Raw genomic sequence first — 23,734 nt, forward strand, 5'->3', positions numbered from 1 at the left:
GCAGAAAACTGTACTGGAAGGAACAAAAAAAATTTTTAACAAATATGAATAAGTACCTATAGAAAAAAATTAACTAATATAATTGCAAGTTTGAATATCATTCCCAAGTATCTGAAGTTTAACTACACCTGTATTAGTAATTGCATCACAATATTTCACAGCATTCTTTATTATTATTATTATTACTACTACTACTACTACTACTACTACTACTACTGCCACCACTACTGTTTATATCATTCCTCTTTTCCATGATGTATATAAATTTAGATTTATTTTTCCACTGAAATTATGATCATGGAAATATTAGGTTTTTTCCTAATTTTTGAAAGCAAGTGATCCTTGATGCAAAAGTATTTGTAGTAAGAAAAATAACTTCACAAGTCATTCTGAGGCAGTAACATTTCAGACACTTTTTGTTATTCCAATGATTGATGGTATGTTAGTCATGAGGAAACGTACACATTTTAGATTTTAATTTACTGTACAATGTGTATACTAAATGAAGTAGACTTCAGAATGAGGTAGAATAGGGAATATTTTTTCTTTTTTTAAATATTTTTTAAGATTTTTCCCTGGCTGGTGTGGCTCAGCGGATTAAGTGCCAGTCTGTGAACCAAAGGGTCACTGGTTTGATTCCCAGTCAGGGCATGTGCCTAAGTTGTGGGCCAGGTCCCCAGTGGGAGGCACACAGGAAGCAACCGCATATTGATGTTTCTCTCCCTCTCTTTCTCCTTCCCTTCCCTTGTCTCTAAAGGTGGGTAAATAAAATCTTCTTAAAAATATAAAAAATAAATATTTTTTAAGATTTTGTTTCTTTATTTTTAGAGAGAGGGGAAGGGAGGGTAGAAGAGAAAAACATTGATTTGATGCATGAGAGAAACATTGATTGGTTGCCTCTCGCCTGCCCCTAACTGGGGACTTGGCCCACAACCCAGGCATGTACCCTGACCAGGAATTGAAATGGGGACCTTTCAGTTCACAGGGCGATGCTCTGCCACTGAGCCACAGCAGTCGGGCTGAATATTGTTTTTTCATTGAGCCAAAATAATAGATGTAAATGGAAGAGTTATAGGAACAAAATACATCACAATTAAGACTGCTACATTCCCAGGTAAACGTTTTGTTGTATAAACTTTTAAGGTAAACTGAATAAAATTAAAAGACTAAAAATCAGAATATAAGTAAAAGTGATTTTAATAATTTGAAAATTACTCGGAGTGCATGAGTCAGCTTCACACTATAAGAGTCAAGGAAGCTAGAGAGAAAGGATAGTGATGTCACCAGCTGCATGCAGTATTTAGAGCAGTCAGTGTGTATGGGGGTGTCTTTTTATAGGTGTACAGATAGAGATACCACCCCCCCACACACCCACATCCATTCTAAAATTCTGCCTTTGAAACTACAGGTATAGCACGAAATCCAAGCTATAGAAATTGAGTAAGCTTAATTTTGTAAGACTTACTGCTTACTATTTTTCTACATAAAATTGGGTTTATAAATCTAAGGAATGTTGACATGTAAGAAAGGTAACAGGAACAGATGACTTTGTGACAGGGTTACTGATAACAGCAGTAGCAACTTTTCTGTCATAAAAAGTTGCTTCCTAGGTAGATTAATTACAAAAAGGTGCCCACCCTAGAAAGACTAAATGTGAAAAGGCACTCCTGCTGTCTGCCTTCCACAGCTTAGTGCAAGATGTAGAGCAGGACTGGTTAGTGAAGCGTGGGCCAGATTTCAGCTTGTACTCATGCTTGCATTCCCAGATACAACCTGAAATGACCCTGTTCCATGTGTGTGAGAGAATATACTTACCAGTAATGCTAAAGACCTTCAAGTTATTTTCTGTGTGTTCAGTAATTTTTTCATTAGGGCTGTAATTTTTTTGGTAAGTGCACTTAAGTGCTCTAAGCACCTTTTAAATAAACTTTTATGGAGATACCACACCATGCTTTCGTTTTACTGGCAGTGATTAATTTAGCCATGCACATTGGTAGATGAGGAAGAAATTTAGCATTAGGCAAATTACAGTATTTAAGAAATATATAGACAGTCCTTTAGAATGTCAGTTCATTCAACCAAGTAGTTAGAGTAGGGTGTGACATTTGCTTTGATACAACCTTCTCTTGGACGATTAGAATTTGCAAGTTCATTTAGTTAGCCATTTTCCTTATTGTGCGGGGAGGCTGGACTTTGTAAATGCACAAGACAATCACTGAAAAGCCTCTTTTCTGTGTTTATTGTCAATAGTCATCTATTACTGCCAACTTAACACACTTTTTCACCTTATTATTCTATGCATTTTGATTGAACAAACTTTTACTGAGCTACTTCTGTCACACCCATAAATTTTTGGGGGGGTTGAGTCATAAATTTTCATCTTTCTTTGTATAAGAATTGTGGTTAAAGAAGGGGGATCCTTCAACCTCTTCTCCCTAGAAAAGAACAAAGCCTCCCTTTTCACAGAAAACTGACAGATTTACCTATGTCTTTGAACCACACTAGTTTTCGGCTTAAAGCAGATTCATTGCATGTGGCACTTAATGTTTTTGACAAGTGTGTGCAGTTGACTTTCTGGTGCTTCATTTTCAATAGCAGTACTGTAGCACTTGTTTACCATTTAAAAAACTGAAGCCCAGTTCTCCATATTTTTTTAACGCTCATCACATATGGGGGAAATTTTAAGTCATCAAAATATAAGAGAAGGTAAAGATGCTTATTGTTCTGCCTGATATAAAATTAATTGTGAATCAACAACATATTTTAATTAATAGATTTTCCAAGAGGTGAAAAGCAGTGATATTGCTAAAACCTTCCGCAAAGCAATCAACAGGAAAGAAGGGATTTGTGCTCTGGGAGGAACTTCAGAGCTCTCCAGTGAGGGAACACAGCATTCTTACTCAGGTAAGAGTTTCATGTACATTAAGTTAACACAATGAACTAAGTAGGGTGCATGCTATAATGTCAAGGAGGGTCTTTCAAAAAACATTGCCTCCTAATTAAGAACACAGAAGTCCTTTGTGGCATGTATTTGGACTTGGAACTAATATTTGCCTTAAAGGCATTTGTAGGTATTTATTTTATGGCTTTGTAAGCTTGCAAGAGACATGATACACTATTACAATGACAAGCTTCATTATAATAGAGTTCTACAGCAATATAAAGATAATTTAGAAAACATTTCATAACTAAATTCTCTAAGAATTGGTTATCTCTGCTTTTTTGGGGGTAATTGTTGTTAACTTTATGTAGTTAACGCCACTAGGTTGTATTCAAGTGTCTGGGTTTCCAAAGAGGATAACTACATGTTTGTGACATAGTAATGTTCAGCATTACTAAACAACTATTTTATGCTTTAGAGTCATACTTAACCTAGACTATGAACTGATTTCTTATTATTTGACATAATTTTAGAGGAAGAAAAATATGCTTTTGTTAACTGGATAAACAAAGCTTTGGAAAATGATCCTGACTGCCGACATGTTATACCAATGAACCCAAATACTGATGACCTGTTCAAGGCTGTTGGTGATGGAATTGTGCTTTGGTAAGGTGTTGGCTTATTTTATATACAAGTTTCTTAAGTTATTTTCCATGTAATTGATGTATTTGATTCTGGATGCTTGACAGCATCATCCTGGGAAATAGAATTGAAAATTATCTTGATTCTGGACATTTCATTTCATCTCTAGCTCTGTCCATGAAAGTACCATCAAAACATGAATCTAAAATGCAATTCATTTAGCCTGGAAGCCTCTTTATAGAGGAGTTTTCAGCTTCAGATTTTTTCTCACCATTGAACCAGTAGAGCATGACAATCCTGTTGAATTTAAGCATGCCAGAATCTTTTTATTCTAAAGTACTGTAGCTTCCAAAAGAAAAAATAAAAGCTACTCTTCAATTCTTACTCTCCAGTTACTTATTTCTAAGTAATGTGTTTGTTACTGCTGCTGCTCCTGAGCCAGCAGCATCTTGGTAGAAATGACATAAGATTATCAATGCTTTGTCAGATGATGCTCCTATTTATAAAAGCAGTGTAGCACAGGGCTTAAAAGCATACCTTATAATCGTTCTACTTGGATTCATATTCAGGCTCTGCCACTCAGTAGCTGTGGAGCTATAGTAAAGATTCTAACCCCTTCGTATTTCACTTTTTATCTATTATGATCTCTATTATCGTATTTTCCTCACAGGGAAGTTGTGAGCATTAAGTAAGTGATTATATACATATAGAGTGCTTAGAACAGTGCAATGGATATGATATACAAGATATAAAATTCTCTTTTGTAATAAGATCATTTTGCTTATTTGAAAAATGATTTAAAAAATGTAAGATATCCCTTATTTTGACTTTTATAAGTGCTAAAGAAGAAATTGCCCATGTGTTTGAATAGAAAGAAATAGCATCATTTTTCTTATACTTAGAAAGATATTTTAGGGAAATGTTATAAATATCAAAAGTTTTAGAGTCTAGCTCCAAATTTTACCACATGAGATTCTTTCTAATAAGTTGCAGATTCTAGCCAAATTAACATAACCTTTCTTTCTCTCACCATTATATTACCAGCATCAAATATAGTGTTCTTAGCTCATCATTTTGGCACTCAATAAATATTTTATAGATGAAAGAATCTCCTGCTCAACTACCTTTACCTCTTTGTTGATAAATGGCATTTTAAATTGTGAATTATATAATCTAGGAGAGATTTGATTTCACTGTGAGATTGTATCTTTTTAACATTTATTCAATAATTTTTTCAATATCCATGTTCATTTTTATAAAAGTATGTGGAAAATACAAAAATAAAATACAATGAGAAAATACACTGCAATCCCCAACTCAGAAGTCACCCAAATACTGTAAACATTTTAATCATTTCAAAATTTGCTATATACGTGTATATGGTGATCAACATGATAAAAGCCATATAATTGCATTTTTCAGATTATGAGTCATATAATAAGCTTTAAAATATTTGTGAATATTTACAGACTCTTCAAAAATAAATCAACTCTATATCACAGAATTGTACACTTAAAACCTATATTATTTTATTAACCAATGTTACCCCAATAAATTCAATAAAACAAGAAAAAATAAATCCACTCACTTTAAAATTTTGTTTCAGTAAAATGATCAACCTTTCAGTTCCTGATACAATTGATGAAAGAGCAATCAACAAGAAAAAACTTACACCCTTCATCATTCAGGTATGCATTTTTCTCTCCATTGTATTCTATGAAACTACTATTTGAGGACCTGTTCTATAGACCATAGGTTCTGAACTTGTATTTTCTCATGTAATTCGTACAACAACTCTGAGTTCAGGATTGTTATCCAGATTTTACAGAGAACACAGCTAGGACTCAGAATGATTTTTGAGCTTGCCTAAGGTTAATACTGGAACTGAAGTTCAAATTCAGGACTAATTCCAAAGCCCTATGTTCTTTTCATTACATACTGTCATTCAAACATGCAAAAATAGGCAAACATACAGGGTGAGACAAAAGTAGATTTACAGTTGTTCTTATGGAAAAATAATACAATTTTTACCGTATTTTGCTGTGTATAATATGCAATTTTATTGCTCAAATTTTTTAGGGAAAAATAAGGGTGTGCATTATACATGGGTACAATGTGCACAAAAAATGTGGGTGCATATTACACACTGTAGCACATTATGCATGGAAAATATAGTAAAAATAATACAAGAATAAACTGTAAGCACACTCACAGCTGTAAGTCTACTTTTGTCCCATCTTATATTTAAACTCTTACTTAGTATATTTAAGGAATGGAACATTTGTCTTTTCCATTAAGTGGGTATTAGACTATTAGGTAGAAAAATTTCCTCTGGCAAGGACACCTCTTAGGATACGAAGATTGAGAACCTCTAGAACTCTTTCAGCTACATGCAATAGACCTCTCATTAGACATTTTTAGAAATATAACACTTAACCTACATGCGTATACTTAACCTAGTTACTTAGCCTTTTCATTTAATATTTCCAAAGTGATCACATAAATACCAAGGTACTTCTGCATGGAATTCTAGAAAAGGCAATAACAATAAGGCTGATATTTGTTTTAGCTGTGCTTTTAATACCAATGTCTGGAATTTGTTTTTTGTTGATCATGTGTGGCTGAAACTACTGCAGGGTTTTAGTTTTTCTGAGTTGAGTGTTATTTTTAGTGAAAGGGAAGTAGACACCTAAAAAATGGAAAGGTCAAGAAACAAGTATGTAAATTGGCTATCTTGCAGGAAAACTTGAACTTGGCACTGAACTCCGCTTCTGCCATTGGGTGTCATGTTGTGAACATTGGTGCAGAGGATTTGCGGGCTGGGAAACCTCATCTGGTTTTGGGACTGCTTTGGCAGATCATTAAGATCGGTTTGTTCGCTGACATTGAATTAAGCAGAAATGAAGGTAACGAAACACAGTTGTTATTTTGAAAGTTGTTTAATGTTTTTTTTCTAGTCATGTAGACTGTCATATTCTCACTTAATTGAGGTGATTAGATGACAACTAGGATTAATATAAGGTAATGCAATAGTGTTATTCAGGAAAACAGCCTAATTGTAACTTTTTTCTTTAATATTTGGCACATTAGAATTCATTTTGCCATAAAAACACAAAAGCATAGAGAGTTTAAGGAACTTTTCTACATATGCCATACTTAATATCTATTTTCTCCTTTGCCCACAGAAACCCCACCCCTTCACACTCAGCTCTTCCATGGTGCACCATCTCCTATCATTTTTAATTCCTTTTATATTCTGTCATAGATTTAAACCTCTTAAAATATTCTAACCTGCCCTCAATGGTCTCATATTTTCTGAACCAGCAGAAGCATCATCCTTATTATAGCATAGGTTTTAAAATCACATCATGAATTTATAGAATGTATGAGCATATACAATAAAATTGTCATGGGGCCCTAGGAAGTACTACATTGTCCTTTCCCTGTAAGCACCACTGCATATATTCATATTTTATTCCAGAAATTACCATTTCAATCCTTAGTTACTTTTGGAAAAGAATATATATTTGGGGTTCTCAGTATTTCAGGGTTTCATAATGTCTGTCATGAGTCTTATTTTGTATATTTTTATCTAATAAAGACTTTTGCATTTCAAGAATTTATTGTACTTACACTTTCAATCCAGTCACAGGTGCCTATATTTGGACAAATACAGTTTTTCTAATTGTTGTCCTCCAATGTGGTGTTTGTCTTGTTAAAGGAGTTGAAGTCCATTGAAAAAGGAAAAGGTGACAACAAAATAAAATTTCATTGGCTCCTGTAATAAATCAAATGATTTATCTTTGACAAGGTCTTAGGTACATAGATGTCAGGCTGTTTGATCCTTTCTGGCCTTTGAGTTGGCAGAGATGAGGAACAAAAGGAGGGTTCTGTACAAATGATCATGCCGTCTCTCTCCTTGCTTAAATCCCAGTGCCAAAATGACATGACATGAAGTGGAGTGCATGAAAGATGAGATTTGGCTGGTATACGTGTTATTTATACCTCTTCAGAAATCAGGCACTTTCAGTCTTGTTCAATATAAGTCTCCTTTATTTTATGGGAGGTTAATATTGCATAAGGATTGCACAACTTCTTCATAAAACAATGCTTAAATTTAAACAGTCCTGTATGCCAACAATTTTCAACCAGTGTACAGCAAGAATCTTCAGAACATGCAATACCTGACTATTTAGTCAGGGGCACTGACCTCTTTTCCCCTAGATTGTCAAATAAAAATAATGACCACAGCCAATACAACAGTAGCTGTCTGGTTCGAATGAATCAAAATTATATCTCTTTTTTGTCAGATTGGTAAAAATTTTTTTTTTGGTGTGCCATAGAATTTTAGTAATTACTTGTGCCTTGAGATGTAAAAGGTTGAAAATTGCTGGTCCGTGCAGATATCCAAGTTCTCTTTATTTTCTCTAGAAATATTTACCAAAACCACCCCTCTGCCTCTTCCATACATTCAACAACAAAAACTGTTGAGCAGCCTTTACATGGTAGATGATATAGAAAATATAAAGTTGAATTATATTCCATTAAAAACCCTTAAAGGGTTTAACCCTTCAAGAGCTAATTAATTACACTTAAATGTAAATACTATAATGTTTCTATGCTCCTTTAAATAAAAAGTTAAGGAAAAGTCTCCACCATTTTAAATATCATCCCTCAAATCTTGATTTTAATATTGTTAAACAAAGACAATTTATGTAAATATGTGATATAATGTGAAATACTCATCTTAAATGCTACAGTGTTTTTGGTATTTGGAGTGCAAAGATTAATAAAGAAGGGAGAATTATGTTGTATATTTGCTGTGTATTCTCATAAGACAATGTCTTTATCTGTATCGTCTTATAATTTTCTACTTATATATTCATCTTTTGTTAGACTATGAGTACCTGAAAACCTGAAAGTATGTCATGCTGGTTTTTGGAACTCTATTATTTGAAAGAATGAACTTGTAATGACCATTATCATATAATATATTGGTCATATGTTCATTTTTTTTTATTACAGCCTTGGCTGCTTTACTTCGAGATGGTGAGACTTTGGAGGAGCTTATGAAATTGTCTCCAGAAGAGCTTCTGCTTAGATGGGCAAACTTTCATTTGGAAAACTCAGGCTGGCAAAAAATCAACAACTTTAGTGTTGACATCAAGGTAATGTGCCAAGAACCATAACACTTTGGGGGGATATAATGACTTGAAAATTTCATCCCAGTTTAACAGATAAAATCCTACCAGTTTATCACCAAGTCTTATTGCTTCTTTGCCCCAGTGGGAGATTTCAGTAGAGAGAAGCCAAGTGAGGAGCATGAGTACCAAGTCTAGCTTCTCTTTTGTAGAAAAGGGTGAAAGTATTATAGTCCTAGTATTTTATATTCTGCTTACTGTTAAACATTGAATATTTTAAAAATGGGCCATTACTATTCTATTTCTAACTGCCTTTCCCAGGCCTCAGTGTACTAGTTAGTAAAGACCTAGAAGAGAAAGGGGGCCTCAAGATTCCCCTTCCCATTTCTTGTGTGCCTCCTTTCCTATTGTGTGCTCCCACCTTTAGACATTGAGTTCTTGAGTGTACCAATGAGCTCTTACATATGTCTGTGCCTCCTATCTTGGCCCCTGCCCCTGTGCCCTCCCACTAAGTCTACCTCTGACACAACACCTGGCACATAAACAACCTGCAAAGATTCCTTGTTTTGAATAGAATTCTGGAGCTCACTGTTTGCCATGAACAGCAGGGGAAAACTATCAAGGGAAGGAGACATTGGTAACATGGTGTCCTTGGCTTCTCAAGGAGAGAGGGCCAAAATTATCATAGCAAAAATCATGGAGTTCTCATTAACTGTCTAGGCTCTCTCTCAAATCCAGATGTTGGGACACGGGGAGTAAACTGGAGGATCTTTACCAGGTGTGACTGACCTACAGGGCTATGAAAGCAGTAGGCTATGGTCACATCAATTTGTTCAGTGGTAAGAGGAAGTAATGGGCTATTTGCTCTAATGATTTCAAAAGTGAAAATTACAGATGGCCCCCAAATTATCAGACCAGTTAGCCCCACTCCTTCTTTTAACTCACATAATGTGTTTGGCCCAGTATATTATACTTTATGCATTAGATGTATTTCTGACGACCATTTGTAAGTACATTTTATATTCTAGGACATATTTTAAATGTACAAAATGAAATCTTATTTAAAACTGAAACCTGCTTTGAATTTTTAAAAGCAAAGGATTATTCAGTATTGTGAAAAGGAATTTCCAATTTAGCTGTATTCACCTGCAAAGCACTTTTCAGTATAGTAAATACAGACTCTACTGGGCCTGTTCTTTACCTCTTCTCAAATGCATAGGATTAGATTTCGTATTCTTTCTGCACCCTTAGTAGGTAACTATAAATGAGAGCACTATCACTACCATCACATACTACCAGAAGGAGGAAAATCCTGTGTAGGATCTGGCTTTGCATTTCATGAAGTGCTTTGAAATGGCTTTGACTCACCTGATTATCCCCATGCTTAGAATAATTTAGGGACCTGGGTATCATACTCACTTGGGTAGCTTGCCTAGGGTGCAGCATTTCTGGGTAGCTCCCAGAGAGTACTCGTATTTTGTAGGTGTGGGGTTGGATCCAGCAACTGGTATTCTAAACAACATACCAGAGGTTGCACGTGATCTGCAGAGCTTACTGTGAGGAACAGTCCTTCACAGGCTATCTGGACTATCAAGGCCCAGGAATAGCAAACTATTGTAGCTGGGAAGGTAGTCTTCTGACATAGCAGGATTAAGGCATCTTGACTCTAGTTCTTGTCCTCTGGTATTCCAGGGAGGCAGAATTTACTTGATATGTGTGTTGAAGACCCCTATTAAGTGTTTGTGCTGGTTTATGGTTTTCAAGCTATGTTCTATGGGCTGTCCACACAGCCTCAATTCACCCAGCCTACCCCTAATATGAGCAATGCCACTTTGTTTTGGGAATTGGGATTTCAAGTAAAAATGATCAAGTGCTGAAAGAGTTCAGGCGTTCAAAACAAAAAGAGAGTGGTGGAAACACTTGTTTTTTGTTAAGTGTATTCCCATCATAAAGGGTTAAATGTTATTTCACCAACTGAAGTGTTCATTTAAAATTTTTTCATTTAAATTTACAATTACATACATCTTTAACACAGCTGATCTCTTTTCATAGGTATAGTATGTATTGTGCTGTGTGATGATATAACCTGTTTGTTTTCTCTTTTCCCTGTGCTTCCTGGATTTCTACTCTACCACTGATTTTTCTTGTTTTACCTACCAAGCTTATTGACTTCAGTAATTCAGTGAAGGTACAGAACTAGTTATGTGGTTACTAGCATTATTGTATTAATAACTTTAATAAATTGTAAAATTATGACAAAATCCAGGTTCAAGGCAGACATAAGACCAGATCCTTTTCTGGGGAAAGGATCTGTTAAATTAAAAGAGATTTGTGCCATGTATTCTCATAAAATTCAGTGCAAATATCCTTTGAAAAATGGGACAGTAGGATACATTCATTCTTTGTAAATGTGATCTCACTGACGTTTTCAATTCATTTGCAGGATTCCAAAGCCTATTTCCATCTTCTCAATCAAATTGCACCAAAAGGACAAAAGGAAGGTGAACCACGGATAGATATTAACATGTCAGGTTTCAATGTAAGTATAGGTGTTTCTTTTAAATTTTATAATTTTACAAAATTATTGTCAATTTCTTATAAATACAAGAATCTTCATGATTGTATGTGGTGGTACTGACAGTTTCAAGTGTAACTTTAACATTATTTTAAATTTGCTACACTTGTCATCCAGAGGCAGAAAGATTAGCTTTGATATATTTTCAGAGTTCATTATTGAGTTCCATAATTATGTTGGCATTGGTTTATAATGGATGGCATAAAATATTCAAAGCGAGTATGGGGAAATAAGTACTAGAGACTGACCTTTGAATACTTAGATTATAATTACAGTGATTTAATGACTACATATTTATATATGCATCTGTTACTCCTATGTTGAGAACAATGTGAATGTGGTTACAAACTCATGATCTGTGAAATAACAATTTGAGGAATTATTCTCATGGATTATGTACCCTAGTTACCTTATTAATTTGTTCAGTGATCTGGGACTACTTCCTTCCCAAAATTGTATCTCACTTTATTCACCCACAAAGTAAGGAGTTGGACTAGACCAATCAGCATCAACTTTCTAGGATCCTATCATTCTTTATACCTATTAGATATGGAATGCACTCTACTAACCTTAGTAATTGATATTTCTACCCTATTAAGCAATAGGATTGAGTGGATTACACTAGCTAAACTGTTTACACTGCCCTTACTAGAAACGAATTTGTAACAGAGTTGTTTGCTTATATTTCTGTCTGTATATTAAATATGAAACTCTTTGGCTCAGGTTACTCTTGCTACAAATGAGCATCATCCTGTACACTAAGGGGATCTGGTGCCTGGATAAATGGCACCACTATACCAACTCATTCTGATTCTTTAAAAAATATATATATTTTATTGATTATACTATTATAGTTGTCCCACATACCCCCACTTTTCCCCCTCCACCCTGCACACCCCCCCACCTGCATTCTCCCCCTTTAGTTCATGTCCATGGGTCATACATATAAGTCAGGGTTGACAAACTCATTTTCACTGGAGGCCACATCAGCCTTGCGGTTGCCTTCAAAGGGCCAAATGCAATTTTAGGACTGTATAAATGTAACTACTCCTTAACAGTTAAGCCAGAGCTTGGTGCTATCACCAGGTAGAAACAAGGTGCTGGACCAGATCAAACATGGTGGAGGGCCGGATTTGGCCCCTGGACCTTGTGTTTGCCACCTGTAACATAAGTTCTTTGGCTTCTACATTTCCTATACTATTCTTAACTTCCATATGTCTATTTTCTACCTACTGTTTATGCTACTTATTCTCTGTACCTTTCCCCCCCTCTCCCCCTCCCATTCCACCACTGAAAACCCTCCATGTGATCTCCATTTCTGTGATTCTATTCCAATTCTAATTCTTTGCTTAGTTTGTTTTTGTTTTTAGGTTCAGTTACTAATAGCTGTGACTTTGTTGTCATTTTACTGTTCATATTTTTTATCTTTTTTTCTTAGATAAGTCCCTTTAACATTTCATATAATAAGGGCTTGGTGATGATGAACTCCTTTAACTTGACCTTATCTGGGAAGCACTTTATCTTCCCTTCCATTCTAAATGAAAGCTTTGTTGGATAGAGTAATCTTAGGTGTAGGTCCTTGCCTTTCACGACTTGGAATAGGTCTTTCCAGCCCCTTCTTGACTGCAAGGCTTCTTTTGAGAAATCAGCTGATAGTCTAATGGGAACTCCTTTGTAGGTAACTATCTCCTTTTCTCTTGCTGCTTTTAAAATTCTCTCTTTATCTTTAATCTTGGGTAGTGTAGTTATGATGTGCCATGGTGTGTTCCTCCTTGGGTCCAACTTCTTTGGGACTATCTGAGTTTCCTGGACCTCCTGAAAGTCTATTTTCTTTGTCAGATTGGGGAAGTGCACCTTCATTATTTTTTCAGATAAGTTTTCAATTTTTTGCTCTTCCTCTTCTCCTATTGGCACCCCTATGATTTGGATGTTGGAGCATTTAAAGTTGTCCCAGATGTTCCTAGGCCTCTCCTCATTTTTTTTAATTCTTATTTCTTCATTCTGTTCTGGTTTAATGCTTCTTCTGCTCCAAACCCTTGATTTGAGTCCTTCCCATCACTGTTGGTTCCCTGTACATTTTCCTTTATTTCACTGTTCATATTCATCATTTTTTCCTTTAATTTGAGTCCATATTCAACCACTTCTGTGAGCTTCTTGATTACCAGTGTTTTGAACTGTGCATCTAATAGGTTGGCTATCTCTTTGTTGCTTAGTTGTATTTTTTCTGGAGCTTCGATCTGTTCTTCCATTTGGGCCATTTTTGTCTCCGTGCACTTGTTATGTAGTAAGGAGCAGAGCCTTAGGTGTTCCCCAGGGCAGGACAACCCAAGTCGGTGCATTGTGACACTGTATGTGGGGGAGGGTTCCGAGAGGAAACAGTGCTGCTTGCTCTGCTCCCTGCCAGTTTTCAGTCACTTCCCCCACTACCCACAAGCAAATTGGGCCCTTCCCAGGTGCTGATTCCCGGGTGGGTGGGCTTATGTACTTTCTAATACCCTGTGGGTCTTTCCAAAGAACTCTTCTCTGGGGCTGGGAGTTTCTCCCGCTGCTGCCTCAACCTCCACAGGTGTTTTTGATTGGAGGTTTGAGGCTTTATTCCCCCATGCTGGAAGCCTGGATTCTGTGGTCTGTCTTGCTCCCTACTTGTTCCTCCCAGCTTATCTACATGTGAATGTGGGACTGCCCAGTCCACAAGTGGCTACCTTGCTGTGAGTCTTCTGTGCCCATCAGCTCATCTCTACCCCTCGCACCAGTCTGGATGAATGTTTCTTCTTTAACTTCTTGGTTGTAGGATTTCCATATAGTTCAAATTTCTGTCAGTTCTGGTTGTTTTTTGTTTTTAAATTTGTCGTTTGTGTTAGGAGTCACCATGTGTCTACCTATGCCTCCATCTTGGCTGAAAGTCTCTCATTCATTTCTGGTAAAGCTCTTCTGTTAGGCCACCCTGATTTATCCTCTTAAAACACTCCTTTATTTCTGTCTTCAATCCTCAGAATACTTTTAGGATTTCCATTAACTCTAGAGTTCTGTCTGAAATGTTCTGCTTAGAGCATTTTAAGGCTGCTCTAGCTCTGCTAGCTAGTACTATTTTACAATAGGCTGTACCCTTCAAACACACATTTATCTTGGAGCCTTTGCTCACACTTTCCTTTTGTTTTTCAGTGTTCTTCATCTTTTAGCCTTATACCTTCTTTAGGACCTAATTAAAAAATTTGAACAGTTCTAGCTTTTACCTGATGGGGTTTAGCATGCCCTTTGAGTTTACTGTACTGTCCTTATATCTGTGATCTGGTGCCATCTATAGTATTTTCAAGGTACTGCAAATCCAGCACAGCCAATTTTTTTCCCCCATTCAGCAGAATTTTAGAGGTTCTGTATGTTGGCTAAGAGAAAGTAGAATTGTATATATAGCCTATCATTGTTAGGAAACATTTATATATTTTCAGTATGGTCTCTAAAAATGTCTTCTTTTATTTCAACAGGAAACAGATGATTTGAAGAGAGCTGAGAGTATGCTTCAACAAGCAGACAAATTAGGTTGCAGACAGTTTGTTACTCCTGCTGATGTTGTCAGTGGAAACCCCAAACTCAACTTAGCCTTTGTGGCTAACCTGTTTAATAAATATCCAGCACTAATTAAGCCAGAGAACCAGGATATTGACTGGACTCTATTAGAAGGTAACTGAAGATTTTTAAAACTCTGATGAGTAGGACTACAGAGAAGAAATATACAGTCCACAATGATTTCATAATCTTGATTTAGTAAGTTTCCCTATCCACTTTCCTTTAGCAGACATCTGCTAGGAGTAGACTGAAGAACTGAGTGAAAATGGCAGCTAAAGAAAGGGATGGTACAAGGGAATTTTTAAACTTTAAAGCTGCTTAGTAAACCAATGTTTTGTTTTAATATTTATGTTAGATCACTTTTTAAATCTTTCACCAGAAAAATGCACATCTGCATAAAATTGGACCTATAAATTTATAGTATTTGTTTCATTATTTTACAGTCATACTAACTAGAACTAGCCCCCTGTTGCTCTCACACTTACTCAAACAGTAGTAGTAATGTGTGATAATTATTTATTTATGTTTGGAGAAGGCAGTTTACCTTTTCCAGGATATATATATATATATATATATATATATATATATATTATATATATATAGTATTTAAAAATTAACAACTATAAATTGTAGCTGTTGAATATCCATTGGTGTTACTATAAAAATTTTAAATTGTTTACAATTTAAACAATCATTTAAATTGTTTTTGAAATTTCAAGTAATTTATTGCTTTAATATAGGCATATAAAAGAACTCATGTAGTTTAGTGAACACACAATACATTATACAAATGGTATATTGTTGAGTTGATATACATGAAACCTATATAATTTTATTAATTGTCACCCCAATAAATTCAATAAAAATTTAAAAAATGAAAATGGATAGACAGAAGGTATAAATCAATATAAGTTTGTAGGACCAGAGCAAATTGTTCAAAATACAAACCAAACTTGATAACATCAGTTCTTTTGAAGTAGGGAGAGTTGGGGAGATACTGCAGAAGAATTAGAGGGGGTAGGAGATTATAAAAAGTTACTAAATGTCTAAATTGCTTAACTGGCTATAATAAGGTTATATTCTTTCATTTTAAAGTAAATTAACAAATTATAAAAAATAAACGTGTCTAGAGAAGTGTATTTAGAGAGACTGCTTGAAGATCCATAGTGATGAAAACCTAGATCTGTAGGGAGGAAATAATCATAAATTGTTTGACATTATATGTACATATATAAGGTTTTTAATGTATATAAAACCAAGGTTTTAAATGAATATATAAAATTTGTGAATATTCTTAACAGGAGAAACTCGTGAAGAAAGAACCTTCCGTAACTGGATGAATTCTCTTGGTGTTAATCCGCATGTGAACCATCTCTATGTGTAAGTCTTCCTACTGCTATTGTAAACAGTAATGAACATCATAAATGGGTGCTATACAAATAATTACAGCTCCAACCATTTTCTAAATGTTACTTTGTAGTGATTATTTATATTGTAAAATGTTGAGTCGTGACTTGTGTTATCATTTTCCAATACACAAAAGCCCAGATTGTATCTTTACACTCTCATCCACTATAAGTGATAGAATGCATAAATGTCTTTCTGGGGAGAAGATACCCTAATTTGAGACCAAGATCAGGGAATGCTGTAAGCAGACCACCAGTGATGCCTGGTGGCCTTTGTGCTCACTCTCCTCTCAGCCTGGAATGTTCTTTTCCACATCAAATGCCCCACTTCTGTATTATATTCAAACCAACAGATTCAGATCAACACTGATTTAGGTGTTGACCACCACCTTCCACTCTCTAACCCCTAACCCTAGCTCTTCTTTTCTTCATAATACTTATATGCACCCAAAATTATATCCTTATATCCATGTACTTGTTTAATGTCTCTCTCTGACTCTAATGTTAAGCCAGGGATTTTTCTCCTATGTACCAAGTTGCTAAACAGTGCCTGGCAAATAGTAAGCTCTCAATAAATACTTTTAAGTAAATCAGATGGTCTTAGCTCCATTTTCAGCATAGGTTAATAGAATACATGTTTTGAGTATTATCTGTGGTTTTATATATCTTGTTTGACTGTCATGTTTTTGTTTTTAAGGAAACAAAAGCCAACCTGTCTGAAAACACTAATTAAATTGTTTTTAAATCATTAGTGACCTGCAAGATGCCTTGGTAATCTTACAGCTGTACGAACGAATTAAAGTTCCTGTTGACTGGAGTAAAGTTAATAAACCTCCATACCCAAAACTTGGAGCCAACATGAAAAAGGTAGATAATTAAGTTGCCACATATCTTTGCTACAGAATCTTCTTCTTCCAAATTTGTTTCTTTTCTTTGGAAATCTCTTTACTCTGAGCTTCTTGTGGACAGGAACTCCGTCTTATTTATTATTCTTGTTTGCTGAGCATCTGGCATAACGTACATATATATATTAAACAAATAAAAACCTTTTACCGTTCACATTTGTGTGTTTGCAGCTAGAAAACTGCAACTATGCTGTTGAATTAGGGAAGCATCCTGCCAAATTCTCCCTGGTTGGCATTGGAGGGCAAGACCTGAATGATGGAAACCAAACCCTGACTTTAGCTTTAGTCTGGCAGCTGATGAGAAGGTATGATACACAATTTTTCTGTTTAAACTCCACTCTACTACAGGTCTGTAATCTCATTCTTATTATTTTTAAGCAAATATGTCAATGACTACATGTTTGAAATTTTTGTATTTAGACTCTGAAATGAGTGTAAGCAATGAATACATGTTGGATGTTTTGTGGGAGATTATGGCTCCTTGAAAGTTAGGCAATAAAACTGAATATTTTCTTTTATCATATGAAACCTGACCTATAGACTTGAGCCACATTTAGTATCAGTTAATTTAAAAAATCAGCAAAAATTATGAACATCCCATGTATCCATTTGAAAAAGATCTCTTAAAACTATCACGCGGGAGTTCCAGCCAAAATGAAGCCATAGGCAGAAACCCTTCACTTCCTCATACAAACAAAAGAAGGATAACAACTAATATAAAAACAGAGAAAAACCAAAACTGCCAGAAAATTATTTGCATGAGAGTCCAACAACCAAGGAGTTAAAGAAACATTCATCTAGACTGGTTGGAGGAATGGAGACAGGCAGCTGGGATGGAGGGGACATGGAAAGGTGGAGGCTAACAGACTAGGAAGCAAGGTGGAGGACCCTGTGGGAGGTCCCACATTCGCCCACAGATAAGCTGGGAGGAACAAATGGTGAGTAAGACAGGTCTCAAAACCTGGGATTTCAGCAAGGGAAACTAGAGACTCAAAACCTCTGGCTGTAAAAAATATGAGGGGGTTGAATAGGTGGGAGAAACACCCAGTCTCACAAGAGAGTTCATTGGAGAGGCCCACAGGGTCCTAAAACGTATACAAACCCACCCACTTGCAAGTCAGCACCTGAAAGGACACAATCCACTTTTGAGAAGTGAGGAAAGTGACAGAAAGTGGGACAAGAGTGGAGCAAGCAGCATTGTTCCCTCTCAGACCCCTCCTCCGCAGCCAGTGCCACAACACAGCGATGTGAGTTGCCCTGCCCTAGTGAATATGTAAGGCTCTTCCCCTTACCATGTAACAGGTGCACCTAGACAAAGAAATATGGCCCAAATGAAAGAATGAATCAAAACTCCAGAAAAAGAATTAAGTGAAGAGGAGATAGTCAACCTATCAGATGCACAGTTCGAAACACTGGTAATCAGGATGTTCACAGAATTAATTGAGCTTGGTCCCAAAATGAAGGAAAAAGTGAAGGCTATGCTCATTGGAATAAAGGGAAGCAACAGTGAAGGGGAGGAAACTGGGACTCAAATCAACAATTTGAAACAAAAGGAAGAAATAAACCTCCAACTGGAACAGAATAAAGAAATAAGAATTCAAAAAATGAGGACAGGCTTAGGAACCTCTGGGATTACTTTAAGCATTCCAACATCTGAAACATGGTGCCAGAAGGAGAAGAGGAAGAGCAAAAAATTGAAAACTTATTTGAACAAATAATGAAGGGAAACCTCCCCAGTCTGGCAAAGGAAATAGACTTCCAGGAAGCTCAGAGGGTCCCAAAGAAGTTGGACCCAAGGAAGCACACATGGAGGCACATCATAATTACATTAGCCAAGATTAAAGATGAGATAATTTTAAAGAGAAAAGGAGAGAGTTACTTACAAAGGAGTACCCATAAGACTATCAGCTGATTTCTCAAAAGAAGACTTTCAGGCAAGAAGGGGCTGGAAAGACCTATTCCAAGTCATGAAAGGCAAGGACCTACACCTAAGATTACTCTGTCCAGCAAAGCTTTCATTTAGAATGGAAGGGAAGATAAAGTGCTTCCCAGATAAGGTCAAGTTAAAGGAGTTCATCATCATCAAGCCCTCATTATATGAAATGTTAAAGGGACATATCTAAAAAAAGATAAAAAATATGAACAGTAAAATGACAACAAAGTCACAGCTATTAGTAACTGAACCTAAAAACAAAAACGAACTAAGCAAACAGCTAGAACAGGAACAGAATCACAGAAATGGATATCACATGGAGGGTTTTCAGTGGGGAGGGGGAGAATAGGGGGGAAAGATGCAGGGAATAAGAAGCATAATAGGTTGGCACAAAATAGACAGGGGAAATTGTTAAGAATAGTAAGGAGCCCTGGCTGGTGTGGCTCAGTGGACTGAGCACCATCCTGCAAACCAAAGGGTCACCGGTTCAATCCCCAATCAGGGCACATGCCTTGGTTGCAGGCCAGCTCAGGTCTCTAGTTGGGGGATGGATGAGAGGAAACCGAACAGTGATATTTCTCTCCCTCTCTTTATCCTTCCCTTCCCCTCTCTTTAAAAATAAATAAATAAAATCTTTAAAAAATAGTATAAGAAATGGAGAAACCAAAGAACTTATACATATAACCCATGAACAGGAACTAAGGTGGAGAAGGAAATGCTAGAGGGTGGGGAGGATGCAGGGAGGAGGGGGATAAAGGAGAGGAAAACATTGGGACAACTATAATAGCATAATCAATTAAATATACTTTAGAAAACTATCATGCTAAAAAGCACTTATTATGACTGGATACCACCCAAAGCAGTTTATTTAAGACATTACCACTGTTGGAGTAGTACAAAATGTGCCTTCTGTAGACTCTTGGGCTTGCTCATTGAAGCATTGAACATCTTAAACCCCACCACCAGCACTGCCATGACTGCAAAGGGTAAGTCAGTAGCAAACTACTTCTACTTAAAATACTTTTTTGAATATAGCATCTTTCTATGAAATCTGTAGTTTTTCAAACCTAAGGAATAAAAGAAATGGAAGATAAAGCATCTTCCTAATGTTTACATTTTATCTCATGAATTAGATTGGGACCTTTTCATTTGCTTCTTCTTTTAGATATACCCTCAATGTCCTGGAAGATCTTGGAGATGGTCAGAAAGCTAATGATGACATCATTGTAAGCTGGGTGAACAGAACATTGAGTGAAGCTGGAAAATCAACTTCCATTCAGAGTTTTAAGGTAACAATTTCCACTTGTGTGACTATTATATGTTATGTTTGCTTGTGTCTAGAATTTTGGAAGGACATTTGGTTTCTTTGTGAGTGAGAACTATTATTGGGCTAATGGCAAGATTCTCTTTTAATTCTCTGGGCTTTTGTTGTGGCAATTTTAGGTAAGTACATAATCACGTTTTACATATTGAAATTGGTACATATTAAAATTCTCAGATTTGTTCTCCTTTTACACTAGGACAAGACGATCAGCTCCAGTTTGGCAGTTGTGGATTTAATTGACGCCATCCAGCCAGGCTGCATAAATTATGACCTTGTTAAGAGTGGCAATCTAACAGAAGATGACAAGCACAATAATGCCAAGTAAGGGATACTGCACAATATTATTCATTCTCATTCAGGTTCTGCCACTCAAGAATTGTATCACCTGGGGGAAACTTCTTTGAACCTGAGAGTCCTCATCAGTAAAATGGGAACAATAATAATTACCTTAGAGATTTTGAAATCAATAAAATATATAAGAGCCTAGCATTGTGCCTGACCTAGTAGGTGCTGAATCAGTTGTTGTGTTAGTGGATTACAAATATAATGTATTGTATGTTTTTTAATTAATTTATTTATTTGTAATTGTTATTCAAGTAAGTACAGTTTTCTGCCTTTTCCTCCCACCCCAAACCAACCCCCACCCCTCCCCACCTCTGTCCTGTTTTCACCCCATTATTTTCCATGTGCCCTTTATAATCGTGTCTAGTATATGTTTTAATGCAACTTGGTGGCAAACCTACAATACCGTGAGGGGAAAATGATCTAAGGATAGTCATGCCTTAGATAAGAGTATCCTTATGGCTCAATTTTTTAAACACATTATTCTCTGATGTCTTTTTTACTGTAGATCACTCTGACTATGTATGTTGAGCTTATTACCTTGGTCCCTAAATTGGCAGGATGCTTAACCCTCAGCTAAAAATATGTTTGGGAAGTATCTTGCATTTCAACAATATTGAGTAGGTCTTTTCCACCCATCTCTTTCTTTCTTCACCAAAGACTTTCACTGTGACCTGGTTTCGTGGGCAACCTACTACACACTGAAAATCTGCCCAGAGTAGGGCTTCATAGAATAGCTAAGAAGCATTACTGAAAAAAAGACTTAATGTTAATAAAACACCTAGAGATGCTTCATGTATTAATTGAGGTGTGCTCCTACAAATTTCCCTAGCTGGACATGTCAGTTCTTTTTTTCCTTCCTTTGTGTACCCTTTCTGTTCCCTGCTCTGGCCACTTTGGCCATGTGCCATGTAGGCTCTCTCCCTTCTCTTAAATATTTAGAAGTGTTCATCTCATCTACCAAAGCAACTAAGATTTTGCATCTGACATAATTTTCTACCTTGTGTCTCTAAGATCATATGAGAGTGTCTTGTATCTTATATGCTCAACAAGAATGTCAATATTGATCGGTTGTATAGCCAATGTGAGTGACTATATATATATATATATATATATATATATATATATACATATTTTTTTCATTTTCATATCAAGGCAATGCTCCAAAATGAGATCTCATGTTATACTGGATAAAAGGAGTGAATAAACATTATCAGTCCCAAATAGTAGAGCTTAAAAACCTAGTGTCGCTTAAGTGAACCCTCAAAAACCAAATAAAGCAACAAAAAATGACATTGTTTTGATTTGAATTTACAATATGGACGCTTTACATCCCAGACAAATGATTATGTAAGAGAAAATAGATGTGTTATATTGTGTACTTGACTGACAAGACTTTCTTCTTTATTTTTGTTTCCTCACAAAAAGGTATGCAGTGTCAATGGCTAGAAGAATTGGAGCCAGGGTGTACGCTCTCCCTGAAGACCTTGTGGAAGTAAAGCCCAAGATGGTCATGACCGTGTTTGCATGCTTGATGGGTAGGGGAATGAAAAGAGTGTAAAGGAACCAATTTGAATAAAAACAGCCTTGCTCCTAGGCGCATGATTAGCAGGTCAGCTATTTCCAGTCGAAGAGCTCATCATGACTTAAGGAACTATTGGTCATTTGAAGGACTTTCAGTTTTGATTAATAAGACTAGTCCTCATGAGAACCCTAGGAGGAAGAGTTTTAATAAAAAGCAACTATTTCCCATAGTCATAGTTGGATGTATCAGGTACACCTGAAATGTGCTCATAGCCAAATCATTTACTCTCCTTCTAGATTGCTGCCAATGATGTTTCCCATTGCTATATTTTCTCTCTATGTATATTTTTCTCTCATATAATGTCCACCTCTTGGGACTTGCTTAGATGATTGGCTACAAATATAATTAGACAATAATTTTACTTTCCATCCAGTATGCTAGTTCTTAATTGAGAACTGTGGTCAGAGGGTATTTGGTTATGAGTATCCTTTGTTTATCTTTCTGGTAGTGAAAATTTGTGGAAGTAATGGGCTGTGCAGAATGTAATAGAAGCTTTTCATATTCTTTTATTCTTAAAATCAGTATCTTTATACAGTATTCTTTCTACACAATCCTTTTTTGTACATTCAAGAATATTTTGATTACATTAAATAAAACTGCTGATTTTGCTACTTTTTAAAAGGGGTCTTCAAGTAATGGAAAAACTTACATTATAGTAGAAGAAAATATACCTTAAATTTGCATCTTTCTCCTCACACCCAAGCTGTAAACAGTTGACATATTTTGTCTTAAAACACTTGGTTTGATATATGCTTACTTGTTTTAAAACCTGTATCATCAAACTCTCTCTTTAGATTTAAAATGCTATTGCATATGACACTTTCAAAGAGAGAGGGTACTCAGAACTTAGGTGGGATACAGTAGGGCAAGTATGCTAAGTGTACAATAGATTTTCTAATTTTACACCTGAGACAAGGAAATAAGGTCAATAAACAATAAAAATATGTATGTAGGACTTATGTACTCTTGCTTTGTCAAGCTGTTTGCTCTAGCTTTCAAGATCATAATATTACTCTAACTCTGAAAAATGATGTAATCTGATAGTAGTGTATTAGTTCAAATAAAGACTTTTACACAATGATTAGTCTCTTCGTGCTTCTGTCCCTTAGTACTACACCAATAATATTTGCCAGGCTGTTTTTTCTCCAAAATTGTGACTTTTCCAGGAGTGCTGTATAAAATAATGTTTGTTAAATTTGGTTTTTTTTAAAGATTTTATTTATTTATCTTTAGAGGGGAAGGGAAGGATAGAGGGAGAGAAATATCAATGTATGGTTGCCTCTCGTGCGTCCCCTTCTGGGAACTGGCCTGCAACCCAGGCATGTGCCCTGACTGGGTATGGAACCACGATCCTTTGATTCGCAAGCCTGCACTCAATCCATTGAGCTACACCAGCCAGAGCTAAATTTAAGCTTTTGAAGCTGAATTACAGGGAC

At 36.0% G+C, this 23,734-nt stretch overlaps 1 protein-coding gene across 4 annotated transcripts in view; it reads left to right on the forward strand.

Annotated features, from left to right (window-relative positions):
* PLS3 (plastin 3) overlaps nucleotides 1-23,379 on the forward strand; it is a 141,787-nt gene extending 118,408 nt beyond the window's left edge. For all 4 annotated transcript variants that reach the window (XM_053657464.1, XM_053657465.1, XM_053657463.1 and 1 more), the window contains exons 5-17: nucleotides 2,775-2,904; nucleotides 3,415-3,547; nucleotides 5,130-5,211; nucleotides 6,264-6,429; nucleotides 8,549-8,691; nucleotides 11,108-11,203; nucleotides 14,722-14,917; nucleotides 16,105-16,183; nucleotides 16,962-17,076; nucleotides 17,286-17,419; nucleotides 20,213-20,336; nucleotides 20,568-20,692; nucleotides 22,142-23,379. In XM_053657464.1, the coding sequence (XP_053513439.1) occupies nucleotides 2,775-2,904; nucleotides 3,415-3,547; nucleotides 5,130-5,211; nucleotides 6,264-6,429; nucleotides 8,549-8,691; nucleotides 11,108-11,203; nucleotides 14,722-14,917; nucleotides 16,105-16,183; nucleotides 16,962-17,076; nucleotides 17,286-17,419; nucleotides 20,213-20,336; nucleotides 20,568-20,692; nucleotides 22,142-22,274 (1,656 nt within the window). In that variant the 3' untranslated portion in view covers nucleotides 22,275-23,379. The remainder of the gene's footprint in view (nucleotides 1-2,774; nucleotides 2,905-3,414; nucleotides 3,548-5,129; nucleotides 5,212-6,263; nucleotides 6,430-8,548; nucleotides 8,692-11,107; nucleotides 11,204-14,721; nucleotides 14,918-16,104; nucleotides 16,184-16,961; nucleotides 17,077-17,285; nucleotides 17,420-20,212; nucleotides 20,337-20,567; nucleotides 20,693-22,141) is intronic.
* The last annotated feature ends 355 nt before the right edge of the window (nucleotides 23,380-23,734 follow it).

This window comes from Artibeus jamaicensis, unplaced genomic scaffold, assembly GCF_021234435.1.
Source record: "Artibeus jamaicensis isolate MK-2021 breed Jamaican fruit bat unplaced genomic scaffold, CSHL_Jam_final scaffold_461, whole genome shotgun sequence".
Lineage (NCBI taxonomy): Eukaryota > Metazoa > Chordata > Mammalia > Chiroptera > Phyllostomidae > Artibeus > Artibeus jamaicensis.